The sequence below is a fragment of the Neopelma chrysocephalum genome, unplaced genomic scaffold, assembly GCF_003984885.1.
Source record: "Neopelma chrysocephalum unplaced genomic scaffold, ASM398488v2 Primary Assembly neopelma1_96770, whole genome shotgun sequence".
NCBI lineage: Eukaryota > Metazoa > Chordata > Aves > Passeriformes > Pipridae > Neopelma > Neopelma chrysocephalum.
The window spans coordinates 162,818-188,232 of record NW_020925414.1 but is presented as its reverse complement, the minus strand read 5'-3'; the positions used below and the strand labels follow the sequence as shown (position 1 = coordinate 188,232).

Here is a 25,415-nt window from a genome sequence, read left to right as displayed (position 1 = left end):
TACAAAGAAAGTATTCCAGTTGTCAGCCAGCACAGAGAAGAGTTGAATATGCACAGGGCACACAGGCTGGTGGAAACAGTTCATTTTTGATCAGCTGCAATGGAAGACATCAGTCAAGATCTAGCCATGCTTTTCTGGAAGTGTGCAAAACAGGTGAATGAAAGGTCTACAACACTTTCAGTAAGAATACTAATTCAGTTTTATATACCAACTGCATGATGATGAACATCTGCAGACTGTCAGCAGGGATCCTACCTAGATGGCACGTAGGTAGGTATGAGAACAGAGGACGATGCAAGCTGCAGCCCACCCCCTGCCATGGTCAGTCCAGGTACACTTCTGCTGTCTCTTGTGTCACTGTACCTTGGGAGTGCTTATACACATGTATGCATTGTTGACTCTATTTCTCAAAAATGTTAAACTCTACGTGTAGAATTAATCAGGTTGCCCAGCACTCTACAGAATCAGCTATATAATATTTGCATCTTAAGTGTAAGGAGAAGATTGAAGGCAAACCCTCTAGAATACTTTAACAGATATCAAAAGAATAACCATGTCATATAACCAGAATCTAAACCTAAGATAGACTGCCATTTGCATAATATCCTGTCACGATTGTGCTGTGTGTGCCCCCAGGGGCAGGTAAAGATACTGACCTGAAATAAAGATACTGACCTAAAATAAAGATACTAATATGAAATAGTAGTCTGAAATAAGTAAAAACTTCAGGAAAACTTCCATTTTCAAGTTAAGCAATGCAGCTACAATGACTCCTGGTGGCCTAGTGGTTAGCATGCAGGACTCTCACTGCTGCAACCCGGGTTCGATTCCTCGGTCTCCTGGGCAGATGGAACCCGTTAGCCCTGTGAGGCCATCCATCTATGAGAAGGTCACTCTAAACAAACCTATGTCCTGAGGACCTCACTGCCATTGTCCAAGCTTGCTTGGCCCCGGCAGATGAACCTTAGGATTAAAGGGTGGGCTCAGTTCAGCGCAGGCTGTGTCTCACCTAAAAAAATCCATTGCGCAGGCTGGAAAGGTAAAAGACCTTTCCCCAGATCTTCGTTCGTGAAGACTGGCCATTATTATACAATGACTGCAAAGAACTGCAAGGCAAGGTAACTGCAATCTGTAATCTGGTATGACAAGTTCTGAACTCGTGGGTAGAGGTTGACTTCATTTTCATCAGCCACCCAGAGATCTGAGTAATTCTTCAAGAATTCCATTGGCTTCAGCAAATCAATATTGTGAAATGCTTCTTACTTTGTGCAGTGTTTATCATACTTACAGAGTATGATAATTAGAGTGCCAACAATTTAATCTGGGAATATAAACTAACACGAGCGTTTCATGTCTCCCTGTTCTAGGTGGCTTACAAAAGAAGACAGAAAAGCATACAAGCCAATTGAAATACTACAGATGAGAGACATTTTATCTTTCTAAACTTAATACCAGATACCTGACCTGTAGATTTGATAGCATTCAAAATTCCTTGCCCTTACAATCACTTGGTTACACAAATTCAGGACCTTTGCAGGAAGTAATGCATTTTTGAAAATACAATCTTTTTTCCATGACAGGTAACACATTCGATATTTTAAATATTTAGATAATCCAGATCAAATATTAGCCAGGCAGTTTAGCACAAGGCACTTTCAAATATGAGGTTCTGTGGGTTAAAACTTGCACTTTCCCTTTGCATCAAAGTTTGCAGATAGTTTTTACCTTAGCATCAATACTGAATGTCCTAGTGCCCTTTTCCCATCATTCTTCAGAGCATGTGTTATAATACTTAATAATCACCCAAAACTCCATCACTAACTTTATTTGAATGATGCTAGTGTGCATGCTAGTTTAATACAACATTTAGTTATCCTATTGGGAAAAGGACAGCATGAAAATGGAAGAGGTCATCTCTTTAGGAATACTGTAGTTGTCAACAGAAAAGAAAAACACTTTATAGAAACCCCGAAATGTATGGATTTTTAAAAATCTCATTTAAGAAGTTACATATTTAACTTACTGCTGTTGCTCAATGAAAATAAAAAGAAATTCTTGTAGAAAAGACTTGCCCAAAAATGAGACAGTTGAACAGAAAGAGTTGTGTGTCTATGAATTATAGTTCCGGACTGCTTATACTCTGCCTTAAAGCTGTGTATTCTTTCTCTGTACTTGTGCAATGCAATTATATTAGAAGGCCCTCTTAAAACTGGGTGATCTATTGGTTTAGGGAGCTAAAGATTAATTCCAGATGCAGTCATGCTCTTCTAGCCCTTCAAAAAGTAACTACTGCACCATCTGTTTTATAATAGACAATTTCAAAGAGTGCCAAGGGGAATGTTAAATACATTGGTCAAATGGCCACATATACCTCACACACAGGAATCCTAGAGGTCATAGTGCCTCAGACAGATTCATATTTTCACGTTTTTCTCTCCATTGCTCCACTATGGAAACTCAAGGAACAGTCCTCCTTCCTCCCAAAATAGGAAGGAGATATCTTCCAGATTATTACCAGTGTTGACGAGGCCAAATTCAGACCTGAATTCAGTGGAATGACTCGAATTCATATTGACTGAGCTATTTCATATACCTGCCTGAATCTTGGATCCTTGTAGATTATTCCAAACAGTTCTGGGTTTTGGGTTTTGTTTGGGTTTTTGTTTTGTGGTGTTTTTCTTTTTTCCAAATGAGGTCAGTAGCTGGAGGTTCCTGCTAAACTGATTTCAGATTTGGCTGGTTGCCCAAGACAAATGAAGGGTGCAACAGGTAATAAAGGCTTACTCCAGGTCATGAATGATAATTTTTATTTTTCCTGGGTATTTCAGGAAGCTTGAAATTAAGAAATTGTCTCTGTTTTTCTAAATCCAGCATTATGCATCAATATCTACACCTCATACGTATAACAAGATGCACTCAGGTTAGCATCAACATGACCTAAATTCTTTACATCAGCAAAACTGGAGTAAAAAACATTCTCTGAAGGTTTTCAAAGTATAAATCTGAACTTCAGAGCAGTAACTCATGATTTATACCAAACAGTCCTGAGAAAAGATCTAAAATGAAAACAAAAGGAAACAGAAAATCTGCTAGAAATTAGACAATCACAATCTTGTGCAGGAGAGACTTTTTTTTCCTACGGTGACATTAGGTAAATCATTGGTAAAAAGAATTAAAGATTAACAACATGTCTTCAGTTCATTCCTCTTTGTTTTTTTCAGTGCATCCAGTCATATTTTATATCAATTCTTGTAATAAGTCATTACAAAAGTAGTTTGGGACTAGCAGACTACTGCACCCCCTTCAGTTTTGCTGACTTTGCTGTGGTTCTCTCCATTCACCATCACAGGCAGAATCAGTGCCTTAGACTGTAAGCTTAGTGTGTGGGTATACTCCAACTACGCCTCAAAGTTCAAAGTCTGCTGCTGGTAAGTAAGAAAGAAATTAATAGGAATAACAGCTCCTTACCATTATCTAGTATTACTAGAACTGAACTTTTCTTAAGCAACTGCCAGTTTGGGTAGTGTAAGGGAACTCCACACATATAGTAAGATTTGCACTTTTTCAGTATTAAACATTATTATAACAAAGAAAAGTTGGAAAGTGGAATAGGACACTGTTTTGGACAACTTCATCACAGCTTTAGAAATTAAAGACATCTGAAAGGAATACACTCTGAGAGGCTAATAAACATATTGACATGGAAGGATACATACACACCTTACAGCTACAGCAAAGGCCCCATTGTTTAGGACAAGATTTAATTCAAAATAATAGACTCAATAATAATAATAAAACTCATTCATACAAATCAAGAAGTGTAGTTGTCCCACCTCTTGCTGAGCTGATGTTCCTGGAACACAAGACCTCCAGAATAAAGAGGTATTTAGGGAAAACTTTGTTTTAGACATTTTTTATTACACCTCAGCTTAATTCCTGTTTTTGCTTAAGAACTTTTAAATACTTCTTATCTGTTTTAAAACGTAGTTAATAGATTATAAGAGTCACAAACACTACTCTATTCCTGTGCTTTCTAGGCACAAGTTCTGCCTTTAACTAAGTCATACAACGCAGGGCTGAAGTCTGATCCATCTTTTGAAAAATACTCAAGAATTGGCTTAGTTGAGACATTTGGTGGGGCTCAAAGAGAGAAAATTCATAAATTAACTCTTCTCTCCTTATTCTATAGTTGTCCTAACTCTAAACTCAAGCCTAAATGTACAGATAAATACTTCAAAGCTCGCTGTTTTCTGGGCTGACAGGCTAATTTTCTGCAGCTGAGCCCAGCATTCCTCCACTTCACTGCAGACTCCTGTAGTACATCTTTTCCATGGGAAAAATGTGCCAGCCATTTGCTAGCTACTGGCTGGGTCATACATACCATGTCAAAGTGATCTATTTCATTTAAGATATATAGATCCAAAATTACACAGCTCAGAGAAAAAAGAAAGCAATTATTTTATTCACTTGATACATGCTGTCTTCAGGAAAGTTCAATTTGTAACAGTAGTTAATAATTCATAAAAGAATACAGTTTTAAAAAGTAACTTATTTGTTCAGCACAGCAGAGAATTAAGACACAACGTATGAACTGGTACAATATACATGCTCCACAGAAACAACTGTATTTCTATCACACATTTTTTGGAAAACGTTATCACTTTTACTTTCACTGTGTTTGTACCTCAGAGGCAAGAATTATTACACAGAAAGATCTGTTTCCTTTCTCAGCCATCTTCCGTAGTTATTTGAGGGCTTTTTTTTTTGTACTGTGTTGCATCCAGCAAGGATGGACGGTCATGTCCAGAGAAGGACAATGAAGCTGGTGAACGGACAGGAGCACAAGCCATATAGGGAGCAGTTGAGGGAGCTAGGGGTATTAAGCCTGGAGAAAAGGAGGCTCAGGGGTGATCTTATTGTTCTCTACAACTACCTGAAAGGAGGTTGTAGCCAGCCAGGTGGGGATTAGCCTGTTCTCCCAGCTAACAAGCAACAGGACAAGAGGAAATGGCCCCAAATTGTGCCACAGGAGATTTAGATTAGACATAAGGAAAAATTTCTTCACTAAAAGAGTGGTCAGGCATTGGAACAGTCTGTTCAGTGAAGTGATAGAATCATCGTCCCTGCAAGGGTTCAGAAAACGTGCGAATGTGGCACCCAGGAATACGGACCAGTGGTGAACAGAGTGGTGATGAGTTAACTGCTGGACTCTATGTAATCTTAGAGGTCTTTTCAAACCTTAACTATTCTATGATTCTGTGACCACCAGCCCAAATAACAATTACCAACCACAAACCCTGTGTCACTGATAACGACTGCAGAATTCCCCCTGACTGGATGAGCTCCTCCATTATCTTGTGAGGTTAGAGGTGTCATCAGACAAACATTAGAGAAACAACCCTGGCCACCTACTGGTGGACCAACTGCTGTGTGTCTCTCGGCAGCATGCCACTGTCCCTTACGGGTGAGAGCCAATATTCATCCAGCATCTGTCCTTCCACAGAACCACAAAATATTCGGAGATGAAAAGGACCCACAAGGAACCTTGAGTCCTACTCTTAAGACAATGGCACCTATGGGAATCGAATCTGCGACCTTGGTGTTATCAGCACCACGCTGTCACTGAAGGCAGAGGTGCAGCTGTGCCCCGGGACGCCCAGGGAATCGCCACACTGGAACAGGCCCTAACACTGAAATCTCGTGCCAGCACTATGACGGATCCATGGCTTTCACACGCGCTAAACACCTGTCATGTGCGTTTAGTGGGTGTTTAACACGTGCAAGGCCGTGGACGCGCAATATTTGCAATCAAATCGGAATCCCGATGCGCGCGGGGGGTCCGAGTCCACCCGAAAATCCGGCTCGTAAAGTGCTGTCCCCAAAACCGCAACCTGAATCCGGGGGCAAAGCCGCGACCTCTCACCACCCCCCGTCTCCCATCTCCGCCAGCCTCCCGCGCAGGCCAGGACCCGACCACGAAGCTGGGCCGAGAAGAGACAAGGCTGGCTGAAAGGAGCTGGGCCTTGGCACTCGCGGACAGGCCGCAGGGGGCGGGCCGGGCCCGGCGCAGGCGCCGCCGAAAGCTCGCAGCGGAGGGCGGCTGGGCCCGAGACGGCGGCTCCATGCGCTGCCAGGTAGGTGCAACTTGTTGGAGCCCCCGGGAAGCGGCGGCCTGGCAGGAGCCGGGAAGGGCGGCGGGGCTCCCGCGGCCCCTCGGCCCGGGGGGCAGCGGCGCCAGTTGGGCGAGGCCTGGGCGGAGGAGCGGGGCCCGGGTCCGCGGGCACTCGCCGCCCCGCGCATTCCCTTCCCCCTCGCCTGTCCCCGTTCCGCGGGCGGCCGGGGCAGGAGGTCGGCACCGAGAAGAGCCTGGGAAAGCGTTTCTCGGCGCTCTGGTTCCGGTCGTGTGTTGGTGGTTTTTCTTGGGGGCGGCCTCGCGCTCGGAGCCCTGTCTGTTCCCCGAGCAGGTCTCGGTGCTGTATTTCGCCCGGAGCGCGGAGCTGGCGGGGCTGCGCAGCGAGACCCTCTCGGTGCCACGGCAGATCACCTCTCTGCAACTCTGGGAGGAGATCGTCAAAGCCCACCCCAGGTACCCAGCAAGTTACCAATGAGGTGCACAAAACCCGTGGTTGGCTATCTTTTATTTTCTTTTTTTTTGGTAAATACAAATTCGGCGTTTAGAGTCTAGCTGAAATGTGTAGCAGTACTTCGACAGCACAAAACCACTGATGTCGATAACCTGCACCAAGCTTTTTGTGTTTTGCACAGTCGGAAAGGTTGTAGCTTTATGTATACACAAGGAAAGCCCAGGTCCCAAAAGTAGATGTACCCAGAAGTTGAGCCTGAGTGGTACACGTGGCCCATTGTCCAGAAGAGCTGTGGTGCGGTAGGCTGAAAACTGAATTATGTTATTAACCCTGTGGAGAAGGTGAGATGTCTCAAGGAGGGATCAAGCGCAGCCAGGACAATAAATAAGAAATAAATGGTAGTGTGCAGGTGTTTTCATTCACTTAGGTTGGACATTAGGAAGAAATTATTCACAAATGGGGCGATTAGATATTGGAGTGGGCCGCCATCCCTGGATGTGTTTAAGGAAAGACTGGACATGGTACTCAGTGCCATGGTGTAATTGACATGGTGGTGTTCGGTCAAAGGTTGGACTTGATGATCTCAGAGGTCTTTTCCAACCTAACTGATTCTGTAATTATCTTTAACTGTACAGTTTCCCATTGATCTGATCTTATGGCACACTCTGGAAGACAGATCGGGAAGGGAACTGAAGCCTGCACAGGCTTCTAGCCACTCAGCCCTGCTTGACACAGGAAGTAGATTCAGCCACTTTCAGCCTTCTCTGTTTTGAAAGATACTGCTGTTGGTTGCATTTCACAGGGAGTCTGGTCCTGAGAGAGCTCTGTGTTTGTGCTGTAGGAGTTTCTGCAACACTGGTGCTCCTTAGAGGTGTCAGCAGAAAAGTCGCCTCATGTTAGGGCTGAGGAAAGGTGCTCAGTTCTGACAAGAATGAGTTTGATAGACAAAGATGCAACACCATTTTGAAAGGGTAGAAGGGGTAAAAAAAAAGTAAGGTTTAACAGGTTGAGGTCCTCAGGATTTAGTGCTGAATGCACTGGAATTTCAGTAACTCTGGAATTAGGTGTCAAGGCACAACCCTTCTTTAGTCAATTACTCTCAAAGGCTGTGAAAACAATGAACTATTTAGCAAAGATATTTGTTTCCAGGTGAGAAGCTCTAACAAAATGCTAGACCAGGGGCCTTTTCCTCACAGAAAACTGAGGTTAAATGTGTTTTGGGGGAGGAGGCAGTGCAGAGCATGTGCGTATTTTACTTTGCAGCCTGTTCATCTGTGTCAGAGGTATCGGCAGCACCGTTGGTTGGTTTTCCATAGTTTGTCAACTTTGTCCTTTTATGAGTGATGACTTGGGGCAGTACATCTTGCATTTGCAGTTACTTCACAGCAGCCTTCTTGAAAAACACTTCTGTTCCTTGCTTTTATGGAAAAAATATAATTTTAGGGCATTGACCACAGACTTCTATTCACATTACTAACGGATATTCAAACTGCAGCTCTAGCATACTTGACAGTGCTCTTCTGTTCCACCCATTTTCCCCAATGAATTTGCTTACAAGTGACATTAATTAGAACCCATCCTTCTGATGGGCACTTCAATTTCATGGGTATGCCCAGTTCTTCAGTGACTTTCATGCAGTCTCTTCCTTCAGTTTGCCCTCTGAGTCAGAGCTACTGTGTTTTGCTTAGTCTGTGCCTTGCCTACTTTGGTCTATCTGGCTGGTAGGAAATAAGATGATTTTTACTTGTACTCTTTTGGTGTGCCTACTTGTTTCTATGCAGTACAGCTCTGCTGGCTGTGCCAGATTTTGTAGTCCAAGCAATAACAGTTATCATTCCTGCACCATATAACTTAAAATGCTGGCATTCTTTTTCTTGGTGTCTTACTGCCATTGCCCTCATGCTTGCTGTGTAATTGCACTTAGCCATGAAAGTGAATCCCTGTCTCATGATAACCAGAGCTGTGGACTCTCACAGCAACATCTCAAAGATGTGAAATCAAAAAATATTTAGAAGGTCTGCCAGAAGACACATCACATCTGCCCTCTTATTTCTGTGGCCACTCCTTACCAGTAGCAGATTTCAGACTTGTAAGTGCAAAAGACCCAAAGCTTCATGAACTCTGAGCACACACAACAAGAGCAACTCTTTGACCACTGAATCTTTATGAGATCTCACGAGCAGCATCCCAGAATGCTTCTTGGTGTGTAAGAAAATTGCTCCAGTCCTTCGAGACTGTATCAGGGCAATATTTACTTCTAATCCCGAATTGTATGGTTGCTACCTCTTGAGTTACTTCTTTATTATAAGCTGCTGTAGTGGGTCTGATATACGTTGGTTCATTCTGATACAGACCTATGACAAATCGAATTCCTGACTTTTGAAAATGATACTGAGTTTGTTTCTCCTTAGTCACTACAAGAAAACCAAAGAGTAGGAGATGGGTGTTTGTTTTACTTTTGACAGTGTCTTGGAAGAAAAGTCGCATAAGTGGTTTTTACCTCAGTTGCCCTAGACTGTGCACCAGTTGGTTGTTTAATGAAATCTCATGGTTAAATGCAAACACTCTATTTAGAAACCTATTTGTGCTCCCCCTCAGGCTTGCCGTCATCCAGGATCAAGTGGTTTTTGCTGTTCGGCAGGAATACGTGCTTCTTGGAGATCAGCTCCTGGTCCTTCAGCCTGGAGACGAGGTTGCCATCATCCCACCAATTAGTGGAGGCTGAACCTGCCCAGATTCTGTTGGGTAGGTATCTTGCTTAGTTGCTATATCCTGCGCTAGTATAATCTCCTGAATTCTGTATGATGTTCCAATAATCCTTTTTTGTTTAGGTCCACAGATGTGATTGACATTCTCTCCCTCCACCCCAGTACTGTTTTGAGAGAGCCTAATGTGTGTTTCCATCTGGAGAGTACAGTTGTGCTGACCAGAAACTATAAGCCAGTGCACCAGTAAATGATTAACACGTATTCAGTAAATGGAAGACAATTGCCAGAGAGGTCAGGCATTGTTTTGAATTTGAGTTTTAGGTCTTGTTACTCCTTCCTTGTTGTTTCTGGCTACCAGTAGATACTTTGCTTGCCTAAATAAGATGATAATGAACAACCTTCTGCCGCTTTTTAACAGAAAAGATAATACAGCAAAATAATTGCTGCTTAAAAATTTTGTTTATTTTTTGCTGTTAAAGGAGTAGGTGTGCTTAGAATAGCTTAACTTCTTTGCCTGCTTTCAAGTGCCAGTCCTTTTATTTACTGCAGCTTGTTCCATTGCTGCTCAAAATACTTCTCATTGTTCTCAGGTGATCTGATGACTGGTTTCTACTCAGAAAAGTTAAAAGCGTCTCTGTTGTGACTGAAACAGACAGATACTGTGAGGTCCTGAATGTCCTGGAGAGCATATTCAACTTTAGGATTAGAAATCTAATCTGTGTTTATCACAAATCTCAGTTTTAAACTGTTTGATTTCAGGATAAGAAAAGTAGGAGAGGCTGCAATATCACTGCACTACACAGTGGTCCATGCTGGTTGATTGTATTATTAAACCATGGCCTCAGACTAATTATAGTTTTGTCCCATTGTACCAGACTTTCCTGTCAGAAAGGAACATGTATACATTAAAAACCAGGTCATTGCTCGATATTTGCAGTTAATATTCTCTCTGTGAGACTGATGAGAAGTGAATTTGATGTGTAGACTGGTCTCTCAGGGAAATAGATGGTGCATGTTGTTTGCATAAATTAGATAAAAAGCAGTTGGCTGATGCTAGTATCTTCAGAAACAACTACAGAGTCTGTTTGGTTTCAACCTTTTTAGTGAGATATGGATGAAACTGAAGATGTGCCAAAAGATTTTATCAAGCTGAAGTCTGCAAAGCTCTCTGTAGATGAAGTGTCAGAGCTGGTCGTTTCACCATACTGTGGGGCAGTGTCTGTGTTCATTGGTAAGTTTAATCTTTGGGTGTATTAAGGGTCTAATGAATGGAATGTAGATTGTCCACATCCCAGACTTGTGCTTCTCAAATAAATCAATTCCTGATCTGAACCCAGGATGTTTAGAACATGTTCTGAATTATTAGAGCAAGACTATGGCAGCAATTAAACAGTTGCACTGGGATTAAGGGGTGAGAAGCTTTCATGTTGGTATGGCTATCCTAGGACTGAATGGAGCAACAGCTCTGAAGTACAGAACTGCTTGGGAGGTGTTCTCTCTATCCTCTTGGACACAGCTTGTTCAAGGTGGGAATAGAATACTGTGGCTATGCAAACACATGCCCACACCTGTATGTGAGGTCCCGCAACTGTCTTAGTTGAAAGTGAAGTACTGTTTTACCCATGAGCTGGTGAAGGTAAGGCTGATACTCTATCGTGTGCTTAATGTGCATGGCACACATCTGAAACCCCTTTGTCCTTAAACCTTAGTGCTACTGGGCTTCTAAATACTGAAGATTTAAAAATTGCATGGGCAAATGCAATAATAATAGCACCTTAGCAGTTACCACAGAAGATGTCCTAGCCTTGAGCATTATGGACTGTGGACTTGTATAATGGGTATACTAAATTATTCCTTTTATAGTAAAGATTTATCTTGTTCAAATAATCTCTTTTTGCAGCCATATTTAGGGGAGATTGTTTATATTTGCACAGTGCTGACCTTGACCATAGCAAGAGATCCTGGGTTTTACTCAGTATTAATACATTATATATTTTTATATAGTATATATTATTATATTTTTATATAGTATATATTATAAATACACAATATATATTTAGCAAATGCACAGAATTTATTTATCTATTATTTATTTATTATTTAAATGCACTTTATTTGGTTGATAAATCACTTTTATTTAGGTACCACAAGAAACAATTTTGAAGGGAAAAAAGTGATTCACTTAGAATATGAAGCATATACTTCAATGGCAGAGACTGAAATAAAGAGAATCTGCAGAGATGTAAGACAGAAATGGCCTTCAGTCAAACATATTGCAGTGCACCATAGACTTGGGTATGTACGTCCAGACCACATCCTTCTGTAAGTGGAATAATAATCCTTGTCTGGTGCATGACAGTGCTTACATAGTCGCAGGACCTGCAGGAGTATTTAGAAACTGTAATGCAGTGTGTATTGGTAGTGTTTGCTGGAGTCCCCATTTAGTCTTGCAGGATCCTTGATGCTGGTTTGATGTTTTGAAAGTGGGGAGAAGGGATTGCAATTTCACTCTGGAGAAATGGAGGCTCTTGGTTTGTTTTGTCTTTATTTCTAAATGATATGAAGTTGTCAGCACTTTCTTTTTATTCTGTCTTCTATGGAGATGCCGCAGAAGGTCCTTGTTGTCAGATTTAAGTCAATTTATGCCATAAAAAAATCTGCAAGCTTAGGCTATGGGGAGTGAAGAGGCACAGTAATTGCCAGACATGCTTGCAGGAGAACCTCTTGTTTTTGTGTCTTGGATAAGCATTTTCTCTTAGGTTCAAAACATGGAATGCTAGTATCTGACATTCTCTTGAGCCTTCCCTATTCATCAGGTTTCACATTGAAATTAGTAGGATTTGCAGAGTCTGAAGGAATGTTGGAGGTGATTGCAAAGAGTAAGATAATAGGTCTGAAGGGTAGTTTTCTTAGATTTCCTCTATAGCCAACAGAGAGAGTGGCTCTCTTGAGGGCAGCTCACAGCATTTAAGCTGAGATTTCTTCTTGTGAGCTGTTTGCTGGAGGAGTCCTACGATAGAGGGAGAGCTGAGAGGCAGCTTTTGGGAATACTTCTATTGTGAGGAGCAAAACAAAACCTTGTGCTTCTTCTGTTAAGTTTGGAAAACAACACATTGAATAGTAAACTTCAGAATTTAAAATCAGAGTTCACAAAAATTAAGTTTCATTGCAAAATCTGCATAATATGAGGCACTTAATTTCTTCTTTCACAAATTCTTGTGCAAATTGAGATGATTTCTTAGGTTTCCAGATAAGAACTAACTGTTCTAACTTGTTTATTATTTAGCCATCTTTCAGTGAGTTTCCTCTGTATTGTTGCACATTAACAATTTTCCCCTCTTAACTCCATAGGGTCAATTTAAAAAAAAGAAAGAATGGATGAAAAAAGCCTATGTCTGGTGGGTTTATTTATTCTCAAGTGTGGAATTTTAACATCTGGTACTGACTTTGGTTGTGGTTTTCTTTCTTTTAAAAAGTGTATAATCTTTTGGACGTGGTTTGACACTTGCTCAGTATGAATGAGTCAGGAGAGCATGTGGCCAGAACACTGACGTGACATGGCCACAACTTTTGGGTGCTCTTGATGTTAAGTGTTAGCTAAAACTGCTGTTGTTCCTCTTCTCTCGCTAGTGTGGTTCCAATAACTGAAGCAAGCGTAATTATTGCAGTCTCCTCTCCACACAGAGCAGAATCCCTTGAAGCTGTAATGTACTGCATCAATACCCTAAAAGCATCTGTACCAATATGGAAAAAGGTATGTTTGGGGTCAAAATTGAATTTAGACCTATGCTAGTCTTAGACATCTGGCCTATCTAAGAAGCGCTACAGGGGGTAGTTGCTCCTGGTGGCTTGTCAGTGTCTGCCAGCAGTGAGGTTCCTCTAATGCAGCCAAGCCCATATATGGCAGGTAGAACATCTGAAAGGCTGTCCTGTACCTCTACCATCCAGCTCCTTTTCCTTTAAAGCCAGCCTGGGGTCAAAGCGAAAGAGGCCCGAGTTCTCCTTTTTTGAAAAACTCAGTTCTTCACAGTATTGTGGAAGAACTTTGAATCAGCTTTGCAGTTCACAAGTAAAAGGAGCATGTCTTGTCTCTCTTTTTTCCCCTCATCCCTGTGGCCTTGAGAAAGCACAAAGCATCAAGCAATAGCACACAGTGAAGGGATGAACAGAGGTCCCAGAGTTGGTATGGGCACACAACACTGTGTGGAGAAATTAGCCCAGGTCCAGAAAGAGATTCATTGTATAACCACAGTGTTGCATGCAAGTAATGAGCATTACCTCTGCCTTCTCTCCCAGGCAGAACTTGCCATGTGGTTAACAGTGATGTTCTCTCAAATACTCTACTTTTCTGACACCTCTTTCAGGAGACAAGTAATCAGGGTGTAATCTCAGAGCCCTGATGAATTTTCTGTATAGGATTGGACTGCTGCTGGGTAGTCCAGTCTGTCCATCAGATCCAATACTACTGTAGTTGGTGTATTGATGTAATATATTTTTTTAATATTGACATTCTGTTACACGTAAATATTCTTCTTAAAATGATGATACAGTAGGTACCACATGAGTGCTGTGTATTCTACAGCTTTTACATCATATCTTCTAGATTTCTTTGTTGAACTTCAGTATAGATGGGCCCTTTTAAATTTAATGAGTATCAGCCCAAGGTTCAGCTTAGTTAGTATATTCTAAGGGTGCTGCCCTCTTTTCTGCTTGCCAGCTAAGTGCTGTGTAGTCCTGTTGTGATCAGTAAATAATTGCGGGATGGCTGTTGAGTTACTTGGCCTGGCTTGTGGCTGTATGTAGCAGAGTCTCACAATATTGCCCATTCTTTGTTTATATTTGCAGGAGATTTATGAGGATGAATATTCTTGGAAAGAAAACAAGGAATGCTTTTGGGCAAATTCAGAAAAATAACTGTACTCTTTTAAAAATAAAGTGTTACTCTTCCAAATGAACATATTTACCTTTGAATTGTTTTTACAGAGAATTTATGTGTTTCTAAACAGTTATAATAGATGTTTCAATCTGAATAATTTAATTTGGACTGCGTGATATGAATGAGTATTAATTAGGATTTTAAAGTGTTCTTGACTATCCTTTGAAAGCACCCTTTTGCACATTCTAACATGGAGGCAGTTTTTAAAACAATCTTCCCTAAATTCTTGGTAGCAAGGTATTTAGACTGCTCTGTGATATATAATGCTCTAATGTTTTTACGTTGGTAGTCTGTGTTCTCCATCTGCATGGGAGGTCACCGCAGGACAATCGCATTTTTTTTAATCTTAAAAAAAGTCCAGACAGGTTTAATTTTATGACTGTAGAATCAGTTTGCAAGCTTTATGCTATTTTGACATTCTTGTAACATGAAAGCTACTTGAAGTAGATGAAATATTTTGGTACAGATGAAGAAAATACAAACTATGCCCCAGAGTGATTAACTTTTTAGTAATGGTTATGTTCCAGTGGCTCTGTCTCACAGAAACATTTTTACTGTGCAGCTGATACTACAAGTCTATTGCATTAAAAAACGTATGGACAGACTTTGATTCAAAGTTAGATCTAATACTCTACCAGCAACAAATTTGCATTAGCAATAATGTGCCAACCTGTAACTACTTAATGATGTCTAGACATAATTAATTTTGAAGGTGATACTTGGCTGTGTAGTTGTATGGTGCTGCAAGGAAAAAACCCCACCTATTATTACAAATAGACAACTATAGTGTAATTAGTTTTAGTAATTGGAGTTTATAGGTGTTAAGATTAGAAGTCATTAAAATGGAGTAGTTTTTCAAAGAACAGTGAGTCTATTGAACTTACTGCAGTCCATATATGCATTTATATTATGATTTAATTTTAATTCATTTTTTTCTCTTATTACTGTTTGGAAACCTGTTTAAACCAACTGACATAATATGCCTCTGCTTCCACTTGAAACAATGGTCTGCCTATCTGAGTAAGGTAATTTTATTTATGTTATTGTACTGTGCTGTAGTAGTATTGAGATGCTAAGTGTTCAAGATCCCATTGTGTATGGCCTTTTTTACTAATGCTGAGAGGCAGTTTTATCTAGTCATCATTATCGATGTAGACAAGATAGATACAAGGGAAGTAAAGGTAAAGTAAAATTATTTGCTCAGTTTGCTCATGTATCATATATAATAGTTATATATCCTCCAGGTGCAAGGTCACGCTCCTGAGTCAGGGCGATCCCAAGCACAAGTATAGGCTGGGTGGAGAATGCATCAGGATTAACCCTGGGGAAAAAGACTTGGGGATGTTTCTAAATAAAAAGCTCAATATGACCCGGCACCATGCGCTTGCAGCCTAGAAAGCCAACTGTGTCCTGGGCTGCATCCAAAGCAGGGTGGTCAGCAGGTCACAGGAGTTATTCTGCCCCTCTACTCTGCTCTGATGAGATACGACATGGAGTACTGCATCCATCTCTGGAACTCCCAACAAAAGAAGGATGTGGACCTGTTAGAATGCATCCAGAGGAGGGCCACTAAGTTGATTAGAGGATTGGAGCACCTCTCCTACAAAGACTGGCTGAGAACTGGGGTTGTTCAGTTTGGAGAAGACTCCAGGGAGACCTTACAGCACCTTCCAGTATCAAAAGGGGGCTTAAAAGAAGGTTGGAGTGGGACTTTTCACAAGGGCATGTGACAAGGGGCCCTAAGGTGAAGTGAGGGTAACTTTAGATTAGATATAAGGAAGAAATTCTTTACTGTGAACCTAAGGCAGAGAAGTTGTGGATGCCCCATGGCTGGAAGTGTTCAAAGCCAGGTCAGATGGGGCTCTGAATAACCTGGTCTAGTGGAAGATGTCTCTGCCCATGGCAGAAGGGTTGGAACTGGATGATCTGTAAGGTTGCCTTCCAACCCAAAGCATTCTATGACCATTATATCACAGACTTCTAAGCCTCAGCTCTCTATAATCCATTCCATTGTGTCTGCAGTAAAAATCTACAGCACCTGCTAGTTGCACAAAGTAAAATGAGGAAAGCAGGTGATGATCTTTTTTTCCTCGGGGATTTCAATCAGTTTTAATACTTAGTTACTATATCTAAATTAAGTAAACCATAATGAAACATACAGCTTCAGGCAGAACTGTGATTAAACTGTGCTTATTAACTTACTGATGCACTTTCCTCAGTGGAAGTGAGTCCATCCTCTGCAGGACACCAGCTACTCCTTGCATGCTTACATATACACACCCTACAAACCACGTGGGCCTATAACCTAGGCAGAGCTAAGCAAGTTCAAGATTGAGTTTTCCTTTGTTTTGGAGGTTGGAGAGCTCTCTGCTGTTTGAATGTCGTTTTTACTGGCAATTGTACAGAATCTTGAGCACAGATCACTTCCTCTGTCAAATAATTCTTTTTGTCTTTAGAAGAGAAAGAAATACATGACCTTTTCCATTTTCGGTGTTCATTTTTCCACGTTCATGTTTGCCATTACCATGCAACTAATTAGTGTGTTAATTTCACAAAAATAAATGTTTAGCTTGTCTTTTAGTGGATGCTTTATGAATGAAGTAAAACCTATGTAGTGCTTGCATACTGGTGCTGTGCTCAGATAAAGAGAAATTGTTAAGTTCTACTTAGGACCCCACGATCAGGGGCAATTCTTGTGTTGCCCTAGTGCCTCTCTAGTGCTGCAGTGTCCTGGAAGATTTCTCCAGGGTGACCTTAAGTGCACCTTCCCCCATCAGCAATGCAGCTGTGAAGGAGGGTGCAGAAAAAAAGAGAGAATAATTGTGTACTTCCCCACAGTGACCAGGAACAATGAATGGAAGAGATGTTGTACTGAGTCACAGCTGAGTGTTACAATGTGTGTATGCTGCCTTGGTAAAAACAATGAAATGTCATTTTGTGTCCCTAGCTGTGCATGAGGCAAGTACTGCTTTGTTCTGGAACAATGATGTATTGATCTTGTGTAACTTTGGGTTCTTCAGCTGGCATCTCAAAGCGAAATGGAAATGCCTCTAGGAGGGATGTTGTGCATAATTAGAGGTAAAATGTATCTTGCTGAAATTTAAGTCCATACTCCAAACTCTGTGTTCTGTCTCCCTCTGTAGGGCTACCCTTTCTGCTAGGGCAGATCATTGTATTCTAAGGTAGCTGCCTAAGGCTATATCTGGAGCGACCCAGAAGTGTTTCCAAATTTCCAGGCCAGGGGATGAATCCCAGCTGTGTCACAGTGTGTTTTAGGAAAGATGTGGCTCTGCACATGTCCCAGTATCCATACATGCAGGACTACACTGCTGGGTGAAGGCTACTTTGTCTTCTGGGGAGGTCCACTGAGTGGGATGATAGGCAGCTGCAGATAAATATACAAGGAAATACACAGCTTTCTGAAACGAGTCCAGGTGTTTATCTGCCTTATCTGTAGGGGAGGGTAATCCCACCCCTCTGTGGCTCTACTAGGTGTGTCACATTGGTGGCTCTGGTGCAGAGAGATGTTCCCAGGGGCAAATACTGCAGACCAGAGGGTCATCATGTGATTCTTGTAGAAATCTGCCAGATGAGGGCTGTCTGTGGAAGGGAAGTGTGTGTCTTCAGAGCATGAATTTCTCCTCAGAAGATGCCTTAGTCTTGGCTGGCAACATTTGAATATACTGATCCATCGCTTTGTCTGGCCGAACATCCATATACCAGCATTCCTTAATTTTAAGAATTTCCTTTCCTGATTTTGATCATTCTACTCTGTTCTCAGGAGAAGCTTGGCCTCATGAATAAGATGAAAACAGTAAGCAATGGATTACCATGAAATAGCTGGGTGGGGGAAGGGAGCTGTGTTATAAGGTGCCTACCCAGGAGATGGCAGCCGAGAGATGGCTGAGTGGGCGGAGCGGCTCCTGGCCTGCACAGGTGCTGGCTGTGCTGGGAAGTACAGGCCCTTGCTTTGGCTGTCATTCATGAAAGTGCCATTGTTGCACTCAGGAATGAAGCCTTTAGATTGTTCAGCTTTAAACTAGATTTTTTTGTCCTTTCAGCTCACTTTTCCCACAGCTGTTAAAGTAATTTGTAGCTTCACAGACTAGCACATTCATTTGCTCCTTCAAAAACATTAAAAGAACTGCTAAACCTAATTATTAACAAATTGTCTGTGAAAGCAGACAGTGCTGCCCTTTGCTCCCTAAAATGCTCTGAAAAACTCAGTCTTGAGCCCTTCCATTAAGTGTCCTGTGGAAGTGATGGAAGAGTTCAGAATAGGCTGATGACTATTCTGATGACCAATTTCTTTGATTACCCTAGGCCTGTTTTCTGAAAAACAAATAATAAAATTGATCTTATCAAGTGTTACAAAAATTAGTATCCTGATGTATCCTTATAGCAGTTCTCTTTTAAATCTTCCATTTCAACTATTTTAAGTGGCCAATACATTTTAAAAACTGCTAGCATACCAAAGCCTGTGATCACATACAAATAATTCACCATAAATGAGAACAGAAAGGTGTCTTTAAAGATAGGACCCAAGTTTTCTGAGGCAATGAAAATGTACACCTAATTACCTTTAAAGGCAATTAAACATTGAGGCAGTTAGCTATAGATTTCGAGATGCATTTTCATCCCTTCATTTTCTTTAGTCTGTAACTTGCAAGCTTTTGTTGTAACCCAGTTTTGGATGTAAAGTGTAAAATACCCTGTGCTTTACCCCCAGTCAGCAACCCAACCCCACCCAGCCACTCGCTTACTCTGCCCCTCGTGGGATGGGGCAGAGAATAGAAAGAGTAGAAGAGAAATCTTGTGGGTTGAGATAAAGTCAGTTTAATAGGGAAAGTAAAAACCACTCATGCAAGTAAAGCAAAACAAGGAATTGATTCACCACTTCCTATTGGTGGGCAAGTTCAGCCATCCCCATGAAAGCAGAGCTCTATCATGTGTAACCATGGCTTGGGAAGACAAATGCCATCATTCTGAACACCCCCCCTTCCTTCTCCTTCCCCTAGCTTTATATGCTGAGCATGACACCATATGGAATGGGATGGGATATCCCCGTGTCCCCTCTCAACTTCTTTTGCAGCCCCAGCCTCCTTGTGGGTGGGGTGGGGAGCAGAATAGGCCTTGGCCCTTTGTCAGCACTGCTCAGTGATAGCTAAAACATCTCTGTGTTATCAGTACTGTTTCCAGCACAAATGCAAAACACAGCCTCATACCAGCTACTGCCAAGAAAACTAATTCTACCTCAGTCAAAACCAGCACATACATAAGCCAGTATTTAAGGAATCTGGCTTTTAATTCTGCAAAATACCGAAACTTGGTGAAATACAGAGTTTTGTGCCTTAAGATCAGGTTTGTCTGGTATTGTGTTATGGAAGTGTCAAAGTTGGTAGCCTACCTGAATGTCTATGTACTGTTGTTATAAGTACAGAGGAGTTGAAAGTGGAAATAAAAAGCTCTGTGAAAGAGGGTAGTTTTCAGGTGGTACTTACTGACAGTACTGTCTTCTGTCTTCCTTCTATTAATAGCCAAGTTCCTCCCTCTCTTCCTTTGCCACATTGTGTCTGCTGAAATGTTGCATTCAGCTCTTCCAATGTATGGTAGGGAGTGGCCAGAGCCAGGCATGACATGCTATTGCTGACCAGTTCTGTAAATAGCAAAAAGTGCAAAGCCTACCAGTATGTGATACAATTTTAGATGCCAGTGATGATAACCCCCTGTTTATAGGAAGGCATGTCTGTGGTAATGTTTTAACACCATCTGTTCAACTAGAGCTTTTCAAATATTTTACACTAATTTGAGCTGACTTACACTACAGTATAGTTTACTGATAGTGTTATACTCCTGACTATGATCTACAAGACTTCAAGTGCAGCTTCTCTGTATACCTAGCAGAGTCATGCCCTTTAGGATTCTCACTGTGTGCTGCTGGAACACACTCCGCTCCATTTTATGCAGTGCTTTTTTGAGTAGCATTGCTTTGCTTTAGGGTGCTATTTAAAAATAAATGAGCCTGTGTTCAGCAGCAGTCTTGGTTTTATTGGAGTAACGCTGTTAGGCCCTCAGAGAGGCACCATAGTGATACAGTCCCTGCTCCCATAGAGCTTACATGCTAGCTTTTAGAAGTCAACATTATTATAAACTCTCTTGTATATCTCAGATTTATACATAGGCTCATATGAAACCAGTTCTGATTTTGGACTTGATTCTAGTACTTCAAGAAATCAGCAGCTAGATTTCAAGACCAGAATCAGATGTAACTTGAGTTTGCTGAATGTATCACTGACTTTTCTTGTTGCAAGCACATGCTGAAGCTGTTTTAAAAAAGTAAACTTAAAAAAAAAACCCCTTGCACACACAATACAAGATATACATAATATTTCCAGTATTATTTGCAGCTGTGCCAACTGGTACAACAGACCATTACAAAAACTGAATTAGCCACTGAAGTATTAATTATAAAAGGAAAATAAACTAGTAACTTGAAGTGGTTAGGATACAAAAACCTTACCCATTGCTATGCCTCCCCTTTTTTTTTTGAAAAAATCTATTGTGTCCAGGCTGGGGGGAAAATCCTGTTGTCCGGGTCAAAATAAAACCCAGTGAATTGAATCATTGCCAGCCGGTTGATAAACTGTTAAATCCCCAAAGTTGCATGTCGGATATTGACCTGTACCTCCTTCCAAAGGCAGAAGAGGGAAATCTGACTGAATGCCTGAATTTCCCTTGCAGGCAGCACCAGAAATGAAACATGCTGCCATCTGGTGCATTGTGAAATTCCCCCTCTGCTCTGAAGTGCCTGACCCTGATTATGTAGGAACTTCCCACATGTACGGGTGTAGAGTTTGTTTTCTTCTGCACAAGTTTACACAAGAACTGAGACAGACAAATTTTTATCTTTACTTTCTGAGCATTTGCCCTCAAGGTTTATAATTATAAGTCAGGAGCATATTCTTTAGATTTATGTAATTGCAATTTTTTTTTTTTTCTTTTTAAATAATTGTTTTGGTCACAGATTCAGCTGATGGCAAGAATCTTGTTTGACAATTGAGATCAGAATCTGGATAGTTTTTCAGAATGTTAAAAAAAACCCCCACAAAATGTAACATTTCATAGATACAAAATAAGCCCAAAACACATATAAAACTACACTGAGCACAATCCAGCTGTGGCTGCAAATGAAGCTGTCGTTTGCCAAAGAGATGGTTGGCTTCTGACTGATCACTGATTAAAAAAGACCGAGTAAAACTTTCAGATGTGCTCAAGCCTAGTCCCTCAGAAAATAACTGAAAGGTGCCTAAGCATAATTACAATCCATCTTTAGGGAGAAGAAAACATGACTTTGGGTCAAGTCAGGCACATTTGAATGTTTTACTCTTGTTCAAGTAAATCATCTTGAGTTGGAAACACATCTCAGTTGCATGGCAGCATACACAAGGAAAACAAATCTTCTCTCACAATCAAGTGTAAGTGTAACTTCCAGCCATGAGAGAGGAAGACAGCCAAAAGGCCAATTCCCCTGACTGTTTCCAGTCTTACAGCATGGGCCTTTCTAAGACAGACTGAGCTTTCATTATAACCAGGCAGCATAACAGCATGTGATAAACTTGAGGTGTGTAACCAACACAGTCACCCAAGTATTGTGCTTAGAGCTCCTACCAGAGCACTACAGTATTTCACTGTATAAAACATAAGTTAACTTCAGCAAGACATGAACAGGTGGGACCAAATGTGACAGGTAAGGAGGTTGTACTGAACTTTGGTCTCCTGGAGGGCACTGAGATGCTAAAGAAGTTAAGTGCAGTAAACATTTTACAGACCTTAGATCTTCATTATCCCCTTTTGTAACATGCATAATTCCTCACTCATCTATCCCCTTTAGTTAACTTTTTGCTCTTAGTCTTGCAAAATCTTTCAGTACAGAATTAAAGGCAAAATCTTGACTGTCTTCCTTATTTCTGTCAAAAGCCAAACTGGTGTCAGAAGGACTGAGAGCGTAAAGCCCAGCCTATTAGAAGTGGTAGTGCTTCTCAAGATGAAATCTGAAAACCAGTAATAACATTGCAAAGAACATGCTGTAAATGATTATGAAATTCATATTTTCTTCTCAGACAGAAAGTATGCAGAAGGCAGTTATACGTACCATTTGGCAGTATTTCCCCAAAACAATATCCTTCAGTAATTTAGTTGTGACCTTAGTGCAAGAAATATGGTGAACTTTTGGAACACTTTGCCCAACCAGTTGATCTGTAGCACCCAGACAGACATATTCATACACAGTTACCAGTTTCTAGATTAGTTAAGACAAAGGTTTGCTGGTGGAAATTATTTTTCTAAAACAATAAGGATGGAGCTAGTCAATGAAAAAATAAGTTTTCTTCTCCCAGTCTGGAAGCAGTATTCACCGCACATTCATCATCAACTTAACAGAAAATGTCCTTTACACATATGGTACTTGTCAACTGAATTATGAACTGATGCTGTTCCACAATAATCTGAAATAAATTGTTCTGTTTCACTCTGCAGTGGATCAAGGGAAGGGCTGCTGGCACAGTATGTTACTGTATACTCCGGACCTGCCAGTTCTAAGGGCTGAGTTTGTTTGAAAGGCAACAATTTACTAGAAAAGGCACTATAAATCATTTTTGAAAAAAACAAACTGTCCTGCAGTTACTCTTATAATAGAGTAGAATCTGTAAAATATTTTCATCTATAAAGACACTTTCATTAAAAATGTTTAAATGTTACTAAGCTTTAAGGCACTCCAGCTGAAGAACCGACTGGATCACAACTACTGTTGGTGGCTCAGATCTCCTCTTTATCCACATAACTCATCTTCTTCAGTCTTTGTCCTTTGTGAGTTCTGCAATTTCATCGACATCTTCTATATCCTGTGTCATTTTCTCATACTGTCTCTTGAAGAAGCCAAGCTGTGAGAAGTATTAAAATAAGAGCACACTGCAGTCAATTGTTGATAGTTCATTTCTTAGCTAAGTTAAATACTGTGATGGTAGAAGTGCACATGTGTGCATGCACAAACTACTGAGTTTGATTTGTAGAAAATTCTTGCCTCTAAAATGAAAGATCTGGGCCCTAAACTCCTGCCCGGTGCAACTAAATACCAGAACAGCAGTGCTGATTAGCTGTTTGTCTCCCTGATAAGATACAGACATCTCCATGCTGCCTTGGTGTGTCAAGGAGCCCTTCAAACACCAATGCACACAGAACTCCCCTTTATCTAGGTATTCTTTGTAAATGACTTTTTGCCCTTGCTCTTTCTCTGTTCTTTCGTCTGTTTAGATACATCCTCTCCCTCCTGGCTTCTAATCCCCAGCCTTGTCCACTGGGAATATCATGGGCATTCAGAGCTCAGCTAGGGTATTACGGAAGGAGGCAGACAGTGTCAAAAGGAAAAAAGTAAATACCACAGCCGTTGTTTTGAACAATTGGCAACTCATTTATCATCTTCATGTTGCCAGTTTCTATAAGAACTCATTTCACAAACCATTCTAAAATACATCAAGGGTGTAATGCCAATGCAGTATTACTCATGCCACCAAACTGCATAAGCAGTTTTGTTCCACACCAGAGAAGAGAGATTCCAGAGAAAATAGCCCAATGTATTTATCCCTTTCTGTTTTTAAGAATATAAACTTACTTTCCACAAAACGGCAACCAATACCAATAGCAAGAGGAGTCCTGCCAATATACTGCCAATCACAACACCTACTGGTATCTCAGCTTTCTCATCTGGCTTCATTATTGTAACTGGGATCTGAAAGCAGAGAGATTGTATATTAAGGATTAATGTTAACTGCATATGAAGTGGGATTTGTAAACCAAAGATCAAGAATGGCTGGACTCATACATTCCAGGGTCAATGACTAGAACACATCAAGCAATTGCAGCCAGTTCACTAGTGTCTGTGGGTGCCTGGTTGCGCCACCATGGCAGTGCCAGGTAAGGATTAGGGGCCCTCATCATTCCTAGTGATACATAACAGGCAGAGAACAATGTCCTCCCGCCAGCTTTCTGCCTCTCTATTAACAGGAGGCCTTTCAGAGTTGTCCCCATAGTGCACAGACACAGCATCACTGCATAAACCAGACATACCTACATGAAAGTGGGGAGTAGCCTGGTGTACAGCACTATCTGCTCAAAAACAGACCTCTGTTGTGTCAGCTGGAGAAGAACTACTTTTACCAAGCATTGCCAGAGCCTGTTATCTGTGGTGGGTATCTGTAGGAGGCAGTACTAATCACTGAGGCCGGACACCATCATGCACTCGCTACATCTGCTGAAATTTCAACCCTCCTGCTGGGCAGCTACCTCCTTTCCCTGTTCTTCCCACCTCCTGTGAAACCACTAACAACTTGGTAGATCTCATGTTAATCTGTGTTCTTCTGAGTCAACTGAATGAATCTACTGTAAGATGGGTTGAACAGGAGCACTTGTAGCACACCTACACTGGACAACAAGCAATACCAGAGAGGTCCCAGAAGAGCATACGGTGTCTGGAAGTTAGTTTTGAGGTGATACCCTATCTAGCTGGATTAGGTATAACCAAATATATAATTACATATAACACAGTTGCTCGGGGAGACATTGCTGTAATATTTATGAACTGTCAAATCTTTGGATTTAATCTTGGACTGACATGCATTTAGCTGAAGGTTTTTTTCCTTCCTGAAACGTGATAAAATAAGTCACACTGGTTTACTTTCTCTGGGTTGCTTGTCCGGTGCATTTGTCTGGTGTAATTTAATCTTAAGCTTTCTGGGAAACTTGCACTGGAATGACATCTCAGTGATTTAAGCAATTTCTGCTGGAAGGCTCCAGTGTTGTGCTAGGTGTGGCTATGTGTATTCACTTCACTGAGGCTGGCTTTGTGTATTTGCTAGCCAAATGTGCGTAATGATGATTCTAGCAGGTTCATGTCCAACTGGCAGTTCTTTCCAACTTGGAAAAAATCTGAAAGCTTTTATGCAAAAATACCTAAGCAGCTTCCCCATATAGCATCACAAGGCAACATTCATTCATTTGGCTAAACAACAACCCAGCTCATCCAATCTAAAAAGCCAATTTCATATGTATGTGCAGTTTGCCTAGTAATGCTTTCTCCAGTAGATTAACAGTGCAGTGGCACTGTTGGAAAGGAAAATTGATGCCTAAGAAAAA

The 25,415-nt window shown here is 41.2% G+C and overlaps 3 protein-coding genes across 6 annotated transcripts in view; 2 read left to right on the top strand and 1 right to left on the bottom strand.

The window, feature by feature from the left end:
- The first annotated feature begins 6,028 nt into the window (after nucleotides 1–6,028).
- Nucleotides 6,029–10,423, top strand: LOC113981765 (molybdopterin synthase sulfur carrier subunit-like). 2 transcript variants are annotated; one of them, XR_003538524.1, is made up of 5 exons: nucleotides 6,047–6,134; nucleotides 6,465–6,586; nucleotides 9,183–9,329; nucleotides 9,416–9,583; nucleotides 9,883–10,379. XR_003538524.1 is itself a non-coding variant. In XM_027709325.1 (4 exons), the coding sequence occupies exons 1-3, from the start codon at nucleotides 6,123–6,125 to the stop codon at nucleotides 9,307–9,309; spliced, it is 261 nt and encodes an 86-aa protein (XP_027565126.1). In that variant the 5' UTR covers nucleotides 6,029–6,122; the 3' UTR covers nucleotides 9,310–9,329; nucleotides 10,397–10,423. The 2 variants fall into 2 exon arrangements, 1 of the variants encoding a protein (XP_027565126.1); XM_027709325.1 differs by lacking the exons at nucleotides 9,416–9,583; nucleotides 9,883–10,379 and adding an exon at nucleotides 10,397–10,423 and having other exon boundaries at nucleotides 6,029–6,134.
- LOC113981762 (molybdopterin synthase catalytic subunit) lies at nucleotides 9,226–14,243 on the top strand. 2 transcript variants are annotated; one of them, XM_027709323.1, is made up of 5 exons: nucleotides 9,226–9,329; nucleotides 10,397–10,523; nucleotides 11,434–11,587; nucleotides 12,923–13,046; nucleotides 14,138–14,243. In XM_027709323.1, exons 2-5 carry the CDS (start codon nucleotides 10,403–10,405, stop codon nucleotides 14,204–14,206), a joined length of 468 nt encoding a protein of 155 aa, XP_027565124.1. In that variant the 5' UTR covers nucleotides 9,226–9,329; nucleotides 10,397–10,402; the 3' UTR covers nucleotides 14,207–14,243. The 2 variants fall into 2 exon arrangements, with proteins under 2 accessions (XP_027565124.1, XP_027565125.1); XM_027709324.1 differs by lacking the exon at nucleotides 9,226–9,329 and having other exon boundaries at nucleotides 10,379–10,523.
- A 6,533-nt stretch (nucleotides 14,244–20,776) lies between these two features.
- ITGA2 (integrin subunit alpha 2) overlaps nucleotides 20,777–25,415 on the bottom strand; it is a 68,795-nt gene continuing 64,156 nt past the window's right edge. The window contains exons 29-30 of one of the 2 annotated variants that reach the window (XM_027709321.1): nucleotides 23,896–24,012; nucleotides 20,777–23,167 (exon numbers count right to left, since the gene is read on the bottom strand). In XM_027709321.1, coding sequence (XP_027565122.1) covers nucleotides 23,078–23,167; nucleotides 23,896–24,012 — 207 coding nt within the window. In that variant the 3' untranslated portion in view covers nucleotides 20,777–23,077. Of the gene's footprint in view, nucleotides 23,168–23,895; nucleotides 24,013–25,415 lie in introns of those variants that run through there. The other variant, XR_003538523.1, reaches the window with a different exon arrangement.